We start from the raw sequence: 17944 nt of genomic DNA, 5'->3' as shown, positions 1-17944 counted from the left end.
GCTCGCAGACAGTCTTCCGGCCTGGCCAGGGCACGGACACCGCCCGGATGGCAGTTGTTGGAGAGGCGCGAATGATCCTGGACTCGGGTGGATCTGCAGCAGTGATCCTCCTAGACCTAAGCGCAGCCTTCGATACGGTGGACCACCGTATCCTTGTCCATCGTTTAAGCAGAATAGGAGTTACAGAGTCAGCCCTATCCTGGCTCAAATCATTCTTAGAAAACAGAACCTTTCAGGTCTCCGAAGGCAACATCAGATCCAGAGCTGGTCTACTTCAATGTGGGGTGCCCCAGGGCTCATCTCTAATCCCTACACTTTTCAATGTATATATTTCCCCACTGGAGGAAATTGTGGCCCCTTTTGGCATCAAGCTGGTCACGTACGCAGACAACACCCAACTCGTTGTCTCCCTAAATCAGACGGACCACTGCCCGGAAAATCTATGCTCCTGCCTCAAAGAAATCTCCAGCTGGATGAGCAAATCTCTCCTCAAACTAAATGGAGACAAATCAGAGATCCTAGTGCTAGGCAACCAATCAAAATTCGCCCCCAAACCTATGTGGCCAGCTTGCATGGGACCAGCTCCCGCCCCGAAAAAAGAAATCAAAAGCCTGGGTGTCTGGCTCGATCAGGACCTCATTTTTCAAACACAAGCTAGGAAAACCGCAGGAACTTGCTTTGGTCTTCTACGCACCACACAAAAAATTCTCCCCCTCTTGCCCCCCCCCCCCCCACTCCAGAAAACTCCTCATTCAGGGTCTGATCCTCTCCAAACGCCCTCTACCTTGGTGCCCCAAAATCAGTCATAAACAAACTTCAACTTGTCCAGAACTCGGCCGCTAGGCTGCTAACAGGCACAAAAAAACGATGCTCTGCCAAGCCAGCCCTAAACTCCCTACATTGGCTCCCAATCCAAGAGAGAATCAACTTCAAATCCCTCTGCATAACACATAAAATTCTCCAGGACAAGGGCCCCCCAATTCTGAGATCCCTGATCAAACCATACAAAGCCAACAGGAAGCTAAGATCCGACCACCTTTTTCTGCAAACGTTCCCAGAATCAAGAAGGCGCGGTCAGGAGGACGCCTCTTTTCATACAATGCCCCCAAGCTCTGGAACTCCCTTCCCCTCAACATTCGCAGGGAAACCAATTAATCAAAATTCCGTAAGCTCTTGAAAACCTGGCTTTTCCCCTAGGTCACATCCGTTCCTAGCTAATTCCACGAGCCCAGCGCTGGGATGCCCCTGGGTGGCCACACGCTTTACAAATCCAATTACAATTAATGTCTTCCCTACTTCTGATGAATGATGTCCTTCTTTCGGCCACCCAGGCAGTGGCCTCCCATTGTCGAAACAGAGAATTGCTTGGTGGTTCAGTCTGCATTACCTTAGGTCACACCAAAGCACAGTACCAACTTCAAAGTAAGGGCACATTCTTCACGATGTATGGCAGCAATAGCCACGCTATATGTGAGCGTGCCACTAGAGAACATTTGCCGTCAAGCACGTGAAAAAGCAGGCACACTTTCACCAAGCCGGAGTGTAAATGCTGTGTCGATTTGTCAGTCAAGTAGTTCTAAGCAGTCTATTTCATTAAGGTGAACCTGATTCCTACTTTGCAGACTGTTAACTATTTTGATTCAATCATGTGAATCTATTAAAAATCCAGTGCCAGATAAGAAATTACCTGCCTCTAGCTCCATTTCTCCCCCATTTAGTTATTGTTCATAGATTCACATATGACCCTCCCCCTCAGACAAAGTCTCACTTCTATACATTTTGTGCTAAATAAAATAAGTTTTGGTGGCACTAGGGATTGATAAAGAGCTCAGCACTCCACTTCTTTGGTTGATATTTTTTGTTCTTAATGAGGTGGAGGTGCTACTAAATTAGCGCTATTTTTAGGCCTGTTGCCATTTCTAACACTGTTTACTGCTATATAAAGAAGGTACCAAAGATTTCTAGACTGACGATTAAATGATTCAAGCATGACTCTATAAAAGATGCCAAGGCTGGTGAACTAAAGATACAGGTAGGCAAATAATTCCACTCCGGCTGCTCATCTTTACATTTGTTGTTCAGAGTTTTACTTGAGTCAGTTGACTCTCTTTTCTCCAAATAACGTTAGTCTGCAAGGTGCCGCTGTTCAGACTAACAGTGGGGCTTTCTTGCATCCTTCTTTCCCATTTCTCAACTGATTGCGAATTAACTTCAGCAGCAGTCAAGCATTTCTAGTTTGGATGAGAACCTGATTTGTTTGCCTCATACTGCAGTACCTCTCTGAAAAGAGGCTTGAACTTTGGTGTTGGTTCCACCATGTCGGTTCTGTTAAAAATCTAGACCTTTAGTTGCTCAATATTTGCATTTATGGAAAATGTACAGCACTGTTGAAAAGATCAGCACATCTGTGGCCAATGATAATGGCTTTATCCATTGAACATTCAAGAATGTTCTTTCCGAAACGTCACTGGTTGTGGTACTATATTTGGGTGTGGATGAAGACTTACAGAATGTGCATTTCATAGATGGCTATTGTATATTATAGCCTTATAGCCCACCATAGCGGGCTAACCCCGGCTATTAGAACATTGGAATGGTTGTAGCTCCATTGAAAACAAAGGAGTGCTCTGGGATTATAAGCCTGGAGCTCCAACATTCCAATGTTTCTTTGTTCACAGCTCTGGCTGTGAACAACAGCTTCAGGGAGCCTGAGGGGATTTTCAACTTCTGCCATAGTCTTGCTCAGGCAACGTGATTGATGGCTGAGCTGTAGTCGATGAAACATAGAAATAACGATTGCTTGGCTTCCTTTACAGCATTTATCAGTAATAAGGCCATGATCGGAAACCTTCAGCCCGGCAAAGCTTGCCTCAGGCTGCTAGGCGTATGAGCATTATCAATTGTAAATTGCCTGGCTGCCTGATATTGTGAATATTCTTCAGGCTGGCCTTTGCTCAGCCTGTCAGTTACTCATCATGCTTTGGTAAAGGGAGGCGGGTAGCCCCGGTGCCCATAATGACTGGTCTCCTCTGCTTGAAGGATAACCAATTTTCTAGCGAGTGATAGTGTAATATTTCCAGTGAGTCAAAGGAATTTGCGTAACAAAAACACACTCAAAATTACACATTCAAGACTAGATAGCTGTGAACGAGCTTTTGGATAAAAGGGCAAAATTGTTTTTGTAACCTTTTAATTTGTCAGTTTTATTTTTTATTCCTGCCTTTTTTTCTCACATTCCTTTTTTAATACGATTGAAATTGTAATTTAATTTTGCACTCTTATTTTTGTACACAATGGCCAGCACCTGTTCCAAATGCCAATTAAAACATTTTAATTACATATATTCTGGATTTGATTGACAAGTAAGGCCTTCTTTACAACAGTGATTGACTTGCACTATTTCATTTGTAGAAATAGAAGTGAACAAAAATCAAGCAGCTTGCGGCCAAGAACAAGGAGATTTGGAATCGAAACACATGTCTTCACCACTTCAAGACCACAGTGAAAAAAGCCCAGTCCCTGGGTCATATCTATCTCAAAATGATGAAGAAGCTCCTGTCTCAGTTTCTAAAAGAGGACGTGTACAGAAACCTGCAGCGGCTTGGTGGGTGGTAAATCCAGAGCAGGCTTTGTTATGTCCCTCTCAGACAAAGAAAACGGTGTCAAGAAAACTCTCTGAGCGTTTCTCAAGAAGTAAGCTATTAATGTTTTGTTATACTCTGTAAGTATTGTAAAGTGTCTCATTCTCCTAGGATAAGTGCAGTTCTGTCATAAAAGAGAGAGTCTTTGATACTTATTTTTTTTTCTCTCTTCCTGGTTAACCCTGAATCACCCCTTCCATGTAAACTCAAAAAGAAAGTCCACCAAAAGATAATGGAAAGTCTATTGAGCATCCATGCTCATTTTTTCAGTATTTAATTCCTGTCTTTGCTATATTCCCTTCACTTCATTTAGTATACTTTTGGTCGACCAGAGACTTTGGCGTTGAAGGTGAGTCCAGCCTCTCTAGTGCTGTGTACTCATCATGTCTTGGCTATATCTTCTTCACAATAAGGGCAGAAGATGTAACAGAGGAGCAGCCCAGGTTTCAGTATGCATTCTGTCTGCTAATCCATAAACTGTGGAATATTTCCTTACATATATAGGATCCCCATAACTCTTTTTCAATACAGTTTATCTGACAGAAACGTCTACCTGCAGATTTCTTACTGTTGAATTCCCCAGGTGTCAGGCTGGATCTGAAAACTTTTGCTCAATCAATACCTATTGCGCACATTGTTGGCTATCTTCATTCTGCTCCACTTGACGTTGTTGGCGTCTGTTACGATGTCGCAGTCACCTATATAGGTGCCACCCAAGCTCATATATGTCAGTTCTTTTCTTTCCATGCCGGTTTTGTGCCGATCCGGGAAGAGCTACCCCTCTGTCACGTTTTGACAGGTTTATTCAAATTTTTGTCGGCTTTAAGACTTTTTAGTAGTGTGTCGAGGGATGTATTTGAGGTTTTAAACTGCGTGGCGCCTGTCACAGCGCCATGTCAGTTATCAATCCCAACCTCATCTGCCTTTTGGTGTCTCGAGCACGACCACAACTCCAAGCCCTCCTCGGACTGTCGGGCCATGGCTCCGAATGCCTTGCTGGGGCGGGCCGTGAAGCTCCATGTGGGCCAGCAGTCGACACCATCCAGCGATATTCAGTGTAAATTCCGGTCCTGATCAAGGAAGACCAGGCCGCGGGACCGCTCCCGGAGCCCCTAGTCCTCTTCCTCCCGCTCTAGGTCCTTGGGACACAGGGGAGCGGCACAAGAAAAAGAAGTCTAGGCAGACTTGATCTTTTCCTTGACTGTAGTCCGTCGACGAACGAGGTAAGAAGCACCGACGCACTAGGCACTGATCTGTGAAGCTGGAGCCATGTGGATTCCCGCTCAGATGAAAGAGTTTTACGAGGCCATGCGCTACGTATTTGAGTGGCAGGACCCCTCTGGTGAGTTTTCAGGCCCTGTGGGGTCGGGGGGGGGGGGAGGGGTGGTCCCATCGGATTCGAAGTTGTCGTCATAGCCCACGGCACTGGTTGGGCTTCAGGGATACGAATCCGGATCTAGGATGGTGCCAATCGTGCCAATGTGACCTTCACTGGCACCGGACCAGAAGTCGGTGCCTACGGACAGCCTGTGGCCACCAACGGTTTCAGTCCTTACTCCCGATGACACAGAGTCGGATCGGCGTCGGTAGAGCCCTGGGGCCCTATGTTGTCAACTGAGCATTTCCTTGATGTTTCAGTCACAGGAGAGGACTGGGAGGGGTCTGCAGACCCCTTGGAACACCAAGGTACAGAGCAGATGGACTGGTATGAGGAACTGTTATGAGGAACTTGGGGAGGCCAGTGGACTGGACACATACCCAGATGCCGGCATGCTCCCTGCACCTACTGTGGCTACGGTGGAGGGGTTTCTTATGCCATGGTGGTAAGGAGACGGTAAGGAGACAAAAAACAATGGTTCTGTCGGGTTTATATATATTTGACACTAAGCGTACTCGTAAGAAATAGCTGGTAAACCCGACAGAACCATTTTTGATTGTTTACTTATCCATACCCAGGTTCTGAGGGACACAGGGTCGCCCCATTATATTTAACTATATGCGGTGGTAAGGAGGGCAGTTGAGGTCCTTGGGCTAATCTCCTACCCAAAGTGCTTTAGCCTGGCGCTTCCACCTCCGAACCCCTATTGCCATTTATTGAGGCACTTACTGATGTCCTACTAGGGACGTTGTACATGCCTAGCACATTGGCTCCTGTGAATAGGACAATGGTACGCTGCCATCACCCGGCTCCAATCGACCCAGAGTTTCTCAGCCAGCACCCGACTCTTGAAAGCTTGGTGGTGCAGGCATCTACCTCCCAGGGCATGTTCCCTTCCGCCCCTCCAGATATGGAATCCGAGAGATTGGAATTACTTGGGAAGAAGTTTTCTTCCTCCAGCCTGGCATTGCAGTCGGTAAATACTGCATGCTTATTGGGCAGTTTCTCCTATTCTCTTTAGGAGACTGCTGTGCAAGTGCTGCCACAAGTCCTGAAGGAGGCCAGAACTGTGCTTTCACTGGTGGTTAGGGACGTGGAGGTGTGGACGTAACTGATCGATGTCCAGTCTAATTTGATGGAAATGCCCTTTGATGGTTCTCACCTGTTTGGTGAGAAGGCAGAAACAACTTCATCTTCAACCGTCTGGGCACTTTGGAATTTCATTTGGGAACTGAGACGGCATCTGGAAGATTCCTGCTGCTCCTGGTCTCATCGTCCTGCCAGTCTTCTGCTTCGTCTGTGCCTGTGCTCCATCAAGGTTATTCTCCACTCCTTTGAAGGGCACATTTGTTACCCTCCTTGGGTACTCCTTATGGAACCAATTAAAGGAGCCGTTGGCTCCTGCTCTTGCGCAAAACTGGATACAAGACATGGGAGTATTCTCCCATCTGTGGAGCTCCTCCTCTGGGAGAGACCCCTGAGTTGTCCTAACCTCTTTCTTAGGGTATAAAATGGCTTACTTGTGGGTGGGTCACCAGATTCATCATAGGGCAAGACTCAAGCATGAAGCCACGTCACTTTTGACCATCTAGACACTTGGACTTTGCTGGACTTCGCCTGGAATCGAGACTGAACCAAGGAAGACTCCTGCTGCTCCTGGTCTCACTGTTCTGCAAGTCATCTTCGTCTTGTTTCTGTGCTTCTTCCAAGATCTTCAATAGACCTGTGGGCATTTAGAACACCTGAAGTAATCTCCCTTGGAATTAAGTTTTTCTCCCCTGCATCTGCAGGCACCACAGCGAAGCTGACTGGTCTGCTGCTCCTGATGTCCCAGGGACTTCGAAAGGCTGAGCAACGCAGGTGGTGGTTCTGCAACTCCCTCTCTGCTATTTTGCGGCCAGTATCCCCCGTCTGAACCCCTGGGACCGAACCCTTGTGCATCGGGTCTCCCACACCTTTTGCCTAATGTTCCTTTTGCCTAATGTTGAGGCTCTTTGACTGAGTGTGCCCTGGGTTCCTGTCAACCAGGTACCCAGGGCCTAAGTTCTTTCCCTGAATTGTACTGTTGGAAAACCCAATTGGCAACTCTGGCCACAGGTAAGCCCCTTGTAAAAGCTACCAAGGACACCGTGACCAGGGAAGGCTTCTAAGGACTGTAGCACTTATTGTGCCACCCTTAAAGGCCCTGTACCTTAACCACACACACACACTGCCATTGCAGGCTGCGTGTTTTGGTGCAGAGCAAAGTGAGGAGTCGACGGCGCACCTCCCTGTGTGCCATTCCTGCAATCCACTGCCCTGGTGTAGGTAAGCCACTCCTCTGGGCAGATCTGGCCGTTACGCCACACCCCCTCTCTATCTTACATATCAATGAATCAAAATACATCCCACAAGTCTGATGAACCCATTACTTTCTCCATAATTTGGTCTATTGGTTAAGTTTGTCGTTTAACTAATCCTTTGTCTTTCTTAGTGAAGGCTTTAGTCAGATTCTGACTTCGAACAACCTACTGAGAATTCCACATTCTTATTTTTGCAAATGTATTGGGGATTTCCAGTTGGGAGGGAGCCACCCAGCTCCTACTGAATTAACACACCACAGCAGTAGTCTGAGTTCCATGTCTACCTGCAGCATGTTACGTTTATTGTGTAGGATTTCGCAATCAGAACATGGTCATGGTACAGCCTTTTAAAAACATAAGCAAACAGATCTGCCATTTTAGCTGTTCATGTAATAAATAAAGCAAGCAATTAAGCAAGTGGATTTTGTCTTAACATTAGTCACAATTTAAAGGCCTTGCAAAGCAAAGAAAATACACCTACTCTATTCATTATACTGCACAGTAGAAACGAAGTGTCATTTCCTACACTATTTACCCATAAAACCAGTCCCAAGGAAGGTTGGAATATGTGTGTTAATGTTCCAAAAAATTCTACATGCACTCCCAGGGTGTTAAGAAGGGTTTTTAATATGTGGAGGAGAAACAAAACACTTTGGCCCAGAATCTGAAAAATGTCATGGAACGCTGTTAAGGGTCATTTTGGGTGCGGTGGGTAAACTGCTGTTCAGTTCTGATGCAGTCATCCTCAGAGCCAGCCAGCTGCAGCAGCGTGGTCTGGCGCGTTGGCGACCAGACTCGAGTCGGCAACTAGCTCTGCTCAGTCAAACTGGCTGCCGGTGGCCCCCGTGGCAATTTTCGCCTCAGTAGGACTAGCCGAGGCTGTGGCCAGCTGTGTCATTTACTCCTGTCACAGTGTAGCAGCCTGGAAGGTGGTCGGTGTCGGAGCTCAGGAGCGGGAAGTCTGCTAGGAGAGAGGGGCACTTTGTGCCGGCCCTAGGAACACCGACACCCCCGTGTGTCTAATTAATTGGTTGGAGTCAGTTAGAATTGGCAACCGGCTGGAGCGGGCTGGAAGTCTGAGACCGGCAGTGACAGAGGAGGGCGAGTGCTATTTGTCTTTGCTGCAGACGGCCGTAAGAGAGCCCCCAGTTTCTCGCAGAAGCAGTCCATGTAGAGTGCGGCTTGTATGCGTGCCGGGAGCACACCACATGTCCCCCCAAACAAAAGGGCAAAAGTGGCTTCTGTTTAGATCCCCAACATCTGCATTGCCCATCTGCGCTTTAAAATTGAAAGTGGGCATGCACGCTTGAAATAAAGGAAAGCAACACATTCCTAATTAGAAGTCCTCATACGTCACAAAGATGCCGTCGGCCTGTCGAAATGGGCCGTAGTGAAAGAGGACAAGGCTTTAACAAGTTAAATTGACAAATCACACGCCAACGTTAAACATAAACGCTGACACAAGCCAATTAAAAAGAAGGGCGTGGCTTAAAGCCCCTTCTCGAATGCGCGCTCGAAATTAAAGAAAGCAAACGCATTCTTAGTTAGAAGTCCTCATACGTCACAAAGATGGTGTTAACCTGTCGAAATGGGCCATAGTAAAAAAGGACAGGGCGGTAACAAGTAAGCCCAATCGACAAAGCACGCGCCAGCGTTTAACATAAACGCAGACGCAAGCCAATTAAAAAGAGGGGCGTGGCTTAAAGCTCCCTTCTCGAACCGTATCGATTCCAAAAGCCCCTGCATGGCGAGAGCAGCGCATGCAAGACCTAAAAACTGGGAAGTTTGGTATCAAACCTCTCAGCACATTAAACCAACACTAATGCCAGCGTGGGATTTAATGAAAAATGCACTGAGAGAGCATCTTAGAGATGCCCCCTGAAGAACGACCTGACTCTAGTGTCCTGGCTAAGTGACTGCTCCTCAGCTGCCACCACCAGACACGTTTCTTGACCCCTGGGCCGAGAGCCTGCCGCTCTTGGGGTCCAGAAACAAAGCACATCCTGGGTCAAGGTGCCAAGCCACCTACCCTAGTATGGGCAGGGTCCACGAAGGGGAAGCTTCAACGGCCTGCCGCCTTTGTTAGCTGACCCAGCCATTTGTTGCTCTCTGCAACTGGCCCCTACCGGTTCTGACCCACTTTGGCCAGGAGAATCTGCGTGAAAACCAAGTTAGGAGAAGAGGTGTGCCCACCTTTGCCAACCCCACCACTCAGGTGGGGGAGGCAAGGTGAAGCACAACTCTCAGTCTCCGCCATCTTGAAGATGGGGGAACCAGCCGACCGGAGTGAGGCTTATGCCCCCCTCGCACTGGAGTCTCTAGCTGCCCATCACGTTCTGTCTCCAAGGGCACTGAAAAGATCAATGAATAAACTGACGTCAGTACATGTGTGGTGTCTGCATGCTGCTCCGTGTCATCATACCCAGAGACACAACAGAAGATGACCGCTTCATGGTATGCCCTGCATGAGAAAACTAAGAAATGTGAGTTTTGGCAAAGAGCAACAAATCAGGCTGTCAACATCTACCAGTCTTAATGCGAACTGTAGCTTAGAAAGAATTATGTAGCATCCAAGAATGCTTGGTATCCACCATACGTATGGTACAAGATTGTATTGAATTTAATGTTTATATTATATATTATAGCATATAGCCGCCATGGACCAGACCGTGGAATTGGCCCTCAGTGCCTTTAAACATAGGAAACCGAGGCGAAGGTATACAGCAGCAACAGGAGGCATCGCTCCCTGACGGAGTTAAAGAGGGCAGCAGGAGCGGACTACAAAAACCACAAACCTCATCGGACCAGCCGACTACGGCGCCCACCAGGGAGCAATCAAGTCATCCAGCCTGAGTGACGAACATAAAGACCATGAGGCCGTGATACCGCTCCTTCCTTCATTGATGCCACTGGCCCCCTTGAGAAAGGTCTCGGAGAGACTGAAATGCATTGGGACACAATTTGGCCAGCAAACTGCAACGAAATAAAAGATTTTCGGAAATTACCTCCAGGAGTGCGACTCACCTTCTTTCTTGTAAAGAAAACTGCTGACATAAATATAAATATATATATATAAATATATATATATATATATATATATATATATATATATATATATATATATATATATATATATATATATATATATATATATGTTGATTTATGTACAGGTTTGAAGATCTCAGCACAATACAATATGTTGACATTTACCTTTTGGGATTTTAAATAATATTAGTCTCAACATGATTGGGGGCTGAAAAAGTTGGTGGCGGAGCGATTGGGTTAACTTGTAAGGAGTCTGAAAGATGGAAAGCATGTGTCCCTTTGACCAGCAGCGTGTTCAATTTTATATATTTATACATATTTTTTTCTTGATTTGATCCTCTAAATCCAACTATGGCGGGTGCACCTGCATGACATCAGAATGTATTTACTCAACTTCTAACTCATGCCTCAGTCCCGGCGACTAATCATAGGGCCTCATACAAATGAAAATATCATACATTTACTCAGGGCGGTTCAGCTCAGTTCACTTTGAAGGTGATGAACGAAGACAACACTTGTGAAATTGTAGTTAATAGATGTGATTAATGGCATTTCAGTTTAGTTGTTGGATATTTAGTTTGCCAGATTCTCTGTTAGAACAATTGGAGGAATGTGGTTAGAAGTATTAATGAACAAGTCATCTGTGCCCAAGCAGTGGCAGCGAAGACATAATTCAAAGCTGTAAACCTAAATTGAACATTTGAATAAGTATTTAATACTATGGAATGATGAGGCATCATAAATTAAATGCAACGCTCATGTAGACAAATATAAACACGAAACAACAATAGTTGGTTGCGTCATTTTCACAATTTTACTTCTTTGTGAAGGTCATTTTTACTCAATAAAATGACCTCTGGATATTTTTTTACAAATGCTCATATGGCATTTTGATCTTCAATATCTTTTCAAGCAAGAGAGGAATATCAACTTTCTGTTATGAAATGTACACGTTTAAAAAAAACCTTTGTGTTCATTGTGACAAACTAATCTTAAAGCATAAATAAATAAAACAGAAGAAACATGTGAAATTCAATGTTCAACCAGTCCTACAGTTGGGGAGCCAGTGTGATATTTGTTTTACAAAAATGTTTCATTGATTTTCATAGTATAACAACCAAAACATACATCACTTTGACTATATGGTTACAGAATACAAAAACTTTTGTTTGTGGATACATTGCATTATAGTTTGATAGTGACAGCAGAACACAGTTCATGACATTAACATACAGTATACAAGGTATCATTACATGGAACGCTCTTAGTTCTCTTTTCTAGCCGTCATATACTCGGTGAATAAAGTCTAAATGTCCCGTGGCCTAGATACACTTGGCAGTTCTTCAGCATAACACGTAAGCTGATTGCAGCAATATGAGATATCCTTTAACCATTGCTCATGCTTGGGTGTGGGGGTACTACCCCAATGAATTGAGACTCTACTCTTCGCTAGAAGCAGAGGTACGGTCACCAGCCGTCGCGGGATACCTTTAGCTTGAGCACCATACCTACTAAACATACTTTCATAGTACAATCTATCCGTTCACCTACTATTTCTGTCAATGTACATGTGACCCTTCCCCAAAATGCCTGTATCTTTGGGCAGCTCCAAGCCAAGTGCTGGAAGTCAGCATACTCCGCATCGCACCTTATACAGCAATGTGAATCCCTCAGACCATACTTATAGAGTTGCACCAGCGTATAATACCTTTGGTGTATATATTTGTAATGAATGAGCCAGAGATTCCCATTTGCGGTTAGTTGGCCTGTTAGCTTACAACATTCCAGCCATTCATCGTCTTCTAATGGCTGTGGCAAAATAGTATTCCATTTCTCCATTGGGCCCAATTTCACATCCAGCTCATCTGCTTGGGATATACTATGTAATTGAGTAACAAGTTTTACCCGCGTCTGGGTAGTGTATATTAATTGCAGTGCCCCTAATGCCGGTGGTTCCTCCGGAAAATATGGATATAAAGCCCTCAGTGCTGCTTGTAGTCTATTATAAATGAACGGTAGCATTATTGACCTCTCATTCTCACCTACAAATCATGGGAGCTCAATAAACTTTCCTTCAGGAAATAAATCACCCTTTTTGCATATACCTGTGTCCTGCATGGCACGTAGTGAACCCGCCTCACCTGTTACTGAGAGCCCTGTGTGATGCAACAGCGGCATTGCCGGTGCGTACAGCGGTAATCGCCGTGTCCTCTTCCCCAGCTCTTGCCATGCATGAGTTGTGCAGCTCACTGCATCGACTTCACCTTTTTCAAATACTGTGGTGGTGTTTACAAGCATTGCTTTTAGTGGGATTGGGCGGACAGCTCCAGCCTCCACCGCCACATGCGGGGTGAATTGTGACTCCTGCTGCCAATAGTAGGCGTACTGTGCCTGCACACAAAGATAATATAGTTGAAGATCTGGCTCTGTAAAGCCACCTATCTCGTATGGTAGTGTTAGCACTTCCCACTTAACTCGGGGTTTCTTACCGCCCCAGGCTAGCGTAATTAGTGACATGCGAAGTGTGTTAAAGAAATGCTGCGTTAACTTAATAGGGATATTTACAAAGAGATATAAAAACTTCCGGAGTACCACCGTTTTGATTAACGCAATTCTATCCGCAAATGTTAATGGCAATTTGATCCATCTGGAAACCTGCTCCATTAGCCGCGTGATTGCCGGTCCATAGTTGGTCCGTATAATCACTTGCAGATCTTTATGAATCCAAACACCCAAATACTGGGTCCGTTCCCCATTCTAGTGGATAGCCCAATTCAACCTGTGTCGTGCAGTCTGTCAAGGAGTAAACAACTGACTTACTCCAATTTATTCCAAGGCCTGAGTGCCATTCAAAGCGAATATATTCTCTAATTAGCCGCTGTAGGTGTATCTCAGGTTCACACACATATAGCACCATGCCATCGACATACATGGATACTGCTAGCGGTCGCTGGTGGAAGCGCAGCGCTGCCTGTGCATGTTGTTGTCGCAGCACACAGGCCAATGGTTCCAATATCACCACAAATAATAAAGGCAACGGGGCAGCCTTGCCGCGTACCACGTCTGATTTGGAACGTGTCGGACGTCTAGCCTTTGACTGGGACACGTGCCACGGGGTCTGTATATAATAGCTTGGTCCAGTTTGTGTAAATGAAGGGCACCCCCATGCGGTGCAACACTGCAAACATATATCTCCAAGAGATAGTCAAATGCCTTAGCGGCATCAAGAAGGACCGCCGCCGCAGGCAAAGTTGGTTCAAGGAGATATAACACCGCAAATAGTGTCCTCAAATTATGTGCGGTAGAGCGAGTTGGGATAAACCCTGACAGATCAGGGAGCACCATGGCAGGTAGCAGTAACCGTAGTCGGTTTGCCAGGACCTTTGCTAATATTTTTACATCCGTGTTCATTAGGGAAAGAGGTCTATATGAGTCGCATCTATCTGGCGTTTTCCCCGATTTTAATAGAGCTATAATCATTTCTTCCCGGAGCGTGTCCGGAAGCCTTTGTTGCTCATATGCCTCTTCATACATCTCATGGAGGTAGAGTACCAGTATATCAATGTAGTCTTTATAAAATTCTGCCGGCAGGCCATCTGTGCCCGTAGACTTTCCGTTGGGTAGCGCAGCTATAGCATCTCGAATCTCATTAACTGTCAGCGAATGCATTAGGAAATCTTGCTGCAGTTGTGGCAACCATACCAAAGCTACGTCCTCAAAATTTGGCGCTATTTCGTCTTCTGTTGCTGTTTGCCTACTGTTGTACATAGCCTGATAATATTGCACAAAGGAATTAAGAATGCCCGGCGTGTCACAACTAACTGTATCATCCTTTGCAATAGCTTTTACTATATGGTTTCTAGCCCATGGTTCAGCGATTCTGGCGGCCAAAGCTTTCCCAGGCCTGCCCCCCTCCCCATAACATCTGGCTTTCCAACGCCTCGACATGTGCCTCACCTCCTGATCTGCCAAGTCGTTATACTATGTGATCTTTTCTTTAATGGCAGCCAGTGTACCGTTACTTGGCGTGCTTTCATTAGTGCGTCCAAGGTGCAGTAGTTCCTGCTCCAACCTTTTCATGGAACCCCGCAAAGACCCAAGCACCCCAGCCTGCAACCGTATGCATACACCATGAATCGTCACCTTGAACGCTTCCCACAGTGTGCCAAGGCTTTGCACTGACCTAACATTATCAGTAAAATAATTTTCAATGGCCTCTCGCACTCCCTCACGGAACACCTGATCTTTCAGCGCCGAGGGCTGCAATCTCCATTGAAATTGCGGTGGTGCATACGTGGGTACTAACATGTGAAGCAATACCGGGGAGTGATCGACAACGTGCAAGGCGAATGCGTAATGGTGGTGACCCAGGAGTTTATATCATATGTGACCAGCCAGTAATCAAGGCGTGACCATGACGGATGCGCATATGAGTGGCACGTACCCTCCAGCACTGCAGGGTGCTGTAACCTCCAAGCGACCAATAAATATCGATCTGTCATGCCATCTTTAACAGCTTGGGCTGCCGTCTTCACTGGGTGCTCTGCAGCGGTGTGGTGATCCAATGTAGGGCCTAATACAACATTAAAATCGCCTCTACAAATAATCGCAGCTGGCGGTAATCTGTGTGCTTTATCCCACAACATTTCCTAACAAGCATTTACAATGCAATAGGTCTCGCAGCATTAAAGTTTGAGTTATTGGCATTGTGTATAACAATGCCAATAGTTATAACTTTCGCAAATGTGACACCTATTGCATTTGTACTGCAATATGTGTTGAGAGCGAGTGAGTGAGTCAGTGAGTGAGAATGAGTGGGCGAGTCAGTCAGTGAGTGAGAGAGTCAGTTAGTGAGTGAGAGAGAGTGGGTGAGTCGGTCAGTGAGAGTCTGGACAGTGAGTGAGTGAGTTACTGAGTGGGAGAGTCAGCCAGTGAGAGTCTGGTAGTGACAGTGAGTGAGTGATAGAGTTGGAGAGTCTGTCAGTTTGAGTGAGAGAATCAGTGCGAGTGAGAGTCAGTGCGAGTGAGAGTCAGTGTGAGTGAGAGTCGGTGTGAGTAAGAGAGTTAGTGTGAGTGAGTCAGTGTCAAAGTGTTGCAACTAGTGAATTGTCAAAGTGTGACAACTGGAAGGAACAAGGCACGTTTATTTCAAACTTTTGACTCCTTCGAAATCCACTAGAGCAATAATAAAACATCACAAGATAAATACATTTTTACAACAATAAATAAAATAGATTTGGTAACTAGGGAATTGTCCAAGTGTGGTAACAGACAACAGTAAATAGGGCTTAAAAACCTGCCTGTTGCTGTCGCACCGGTGGTCTATCCAGGGTTTGCAGCCACTACCCCTGACTACACCTCATTGACATCAAGGAGTACTTTATTTAATATACGACGTTGCCAAGCTCAATGAACATTATATATTGTGAATTATTGCATCGTGATAGCCTGCACATTTTTTTTATCTGTAGGCACCTGTGTAATAGGCATCATTATTTTGGGACATAATTAATTCTATCTGTTTTACTCTTTAAGCAGCTCGCTATACAAATAGAGCCTTACTCTGCTGCAAAATCGCGCTCCTGAAGCATCTCCAAACGCTGAGGGGATTAATCAAAGATGTATGTGTCTGTAGAGTAGGCTCTTTAATCAGAAAATTCGGCAGTTGTGGCGCGCTCTCCCACATCCCAATTAAGAAAAAAATGCAATAATAACTAATGCAGTAGATGTAAGACTCCCAAATGGGACACTTTTTAAAGAAGCAGCTTCCGGCCCTTACCTGCTGCTCTACAATGCCGGGGTGTCCCCGGCGGGCTCCTCGGTACCCTCTGCATGGGTCAATCTCCCTGAAGGCACCTCCGTGGTCCGTCCGGGGCGCCGGCGGGTCCAGGCACAAGTTTCTGTCAGAAGCGCTGGAGGCGGAGGGGCCGCGGTCTGTGCGCGGCTGCTCTCCGGCTGAGGGGGTGGGGCAGGGCTGCGCTCCCGCAGAGTGGCAGCTGGAGGTGCCTGGCCGTGTGTGTGTGCGTGCAGGCTCAGGGCTGGAGTGTGCCTCTGTCTGCGCTCTGGCATTACTCACCCCGCTCCTCCGCCGCCGCAGCTATCACCCTCGGTAGCCCGCCCCCTCCTCCAGTACATGCTCTACTCAGTCCTGCTTCTTCCAGACCCTGTAGTCTCAGACCCAGCGTCGCAGCAGCCTCACAGCACCGACGCTGAGAGCCAGACACAGTGTCCCTCAAAGCTCTGGGGCAGACGAGCAAATATGAACATAAGTGAGAGGGCTTGTTTTAAATCGAGCTGTGTTATTTGAGCACCTACTTCCGGTTTGGCCGGCAATGCTTCCGGGTCGCCGCAGGCAGCGCGGCGGCCCGCCCTGCACGGGGAAGGGAGGCAGCTTTCGAGGAGGACAGCACCTGGCCGCGAGCGCGTTCTCGTGCGCGTGACCTTAACAAATCGCCGCGCGCGGCCAGTGCTGTCCTCCTGGAACGCTGACACGCTAACTATAGGTCTTTGGCGAGAGCGAGCTTCGCTCGCTTCTAGCCGAGACCTAAAAACCAGGGTCTACATTGGGCCCATAGACATTGACAATAGTTAACAGTGTACCGCATAATTTCCCCTGCACCACAATATAGCGACCATGCTCGTCCTCATCTACATGTAAGCTTTCAAACTAAACATTTTTCCTGATTAAGATCATAACCCCTCTGGCATATGAAGAGCAGGAGGATATCAAACGCACCCCAGCCCATCTGTTGGCCACCGCTTTCGCTGTATGTTTAGTAAGGTGAGTCTCCTGCAATAGTGCCACCTGAACATTATGACGATCTAAGTAGCCTAGTACTTGCCTCGTTTTTTTCGGGTTATTGAGACCTCGAACATTCCATGTTACCTAGGTTATCTTGTCATCCTTAATGACTGCCATGCTCACTTCTCAACGACACACCTGCCATCACTTCTGCATCTGTAATGCGTATACCTCTCTGCAGTACCCTTTGTGTTCTGCAAGTTATACTGATGAATCCAAAACCATCCCCAACAAATCCCCCCTCCCACTTCAGCATCCCAATCATGCTAAGGATCCCCAAAGAAAATAACAAAAAAACAATTCTAACCCTCCACCCCTCTGTAGGCAGCTAGTCTGCCAGCAATGCACACCCTGAACCATGAACTATGTGGGATGTACCCTCTCGGAGGTCACAAGATGACCACCGACCCCCCTCAATGTAGTAAGTGGGGGGACGGGGCATTTCTAATGTATTCTCCCAGCCTGCCGTGTTACCATATGCTTGAAAAAACAGTAACGGGACGTACCCTGCACAACAACATTCCCCATAATATGGCAGATCATTTAACAGCTTCTCTCAGTAGTCATTGGCTAAGGCTCTGTATTCCATCAAGATGCTTAGTATGTATAGTTTATCCGCAACTTCAGCTGTGGCTTTTTGTACTCAACCATGTAATCAGGACATAGTCATTGACTGAGTACCTTTACTACTGTGAACACAGTCATCTGCCTCTCCTCTTAGGGTGCATGCGCTGTA

General features: G+C 46.4%; 1 protein-coding gene across 4 annotated transcripts in view; it reads left to right on the top strand.

Moving 5' to 3' along the window:
• The window catches only part of CENPC (centromere protein C), a 1220926-nt gene that overhangs the window by 655191 nt on the left and 547791 nt on the right, over window positions 1-17944 (top strand). For all 4 annotated transcript variants that reach the window (XM_078676246.1, XM_078676245.1, XM_078676249.1 and 1 more), the window contains one exon: window positions 3412-3693. In XM_078676246.1, coding sequence (XP_078532372.1) covers window positions 3412-3693 — 282 coding nt within the window. The remainder of the gene's footprint in view (window positions 1-3411; window positions 3694-17944) is intronic.

This window comes from Lissotriton helveticus, chromosome 2_1 (assembly GCF_964261635.1).
Source record: "Lissotriton helveticus chromosome 2_1, aLisHel1.1, whole genome shotgun sequence".
NCBI lineage: Eukaryota > Metazoa > Chordata > Amphibia > Caudata > Salamandridae > Lissotriton > Lissotriton helveticus.
Note: the sequence above shows the minus strand (reverse complement) of the source record. Positions and strands in the feature narration are given on the sequence as shown.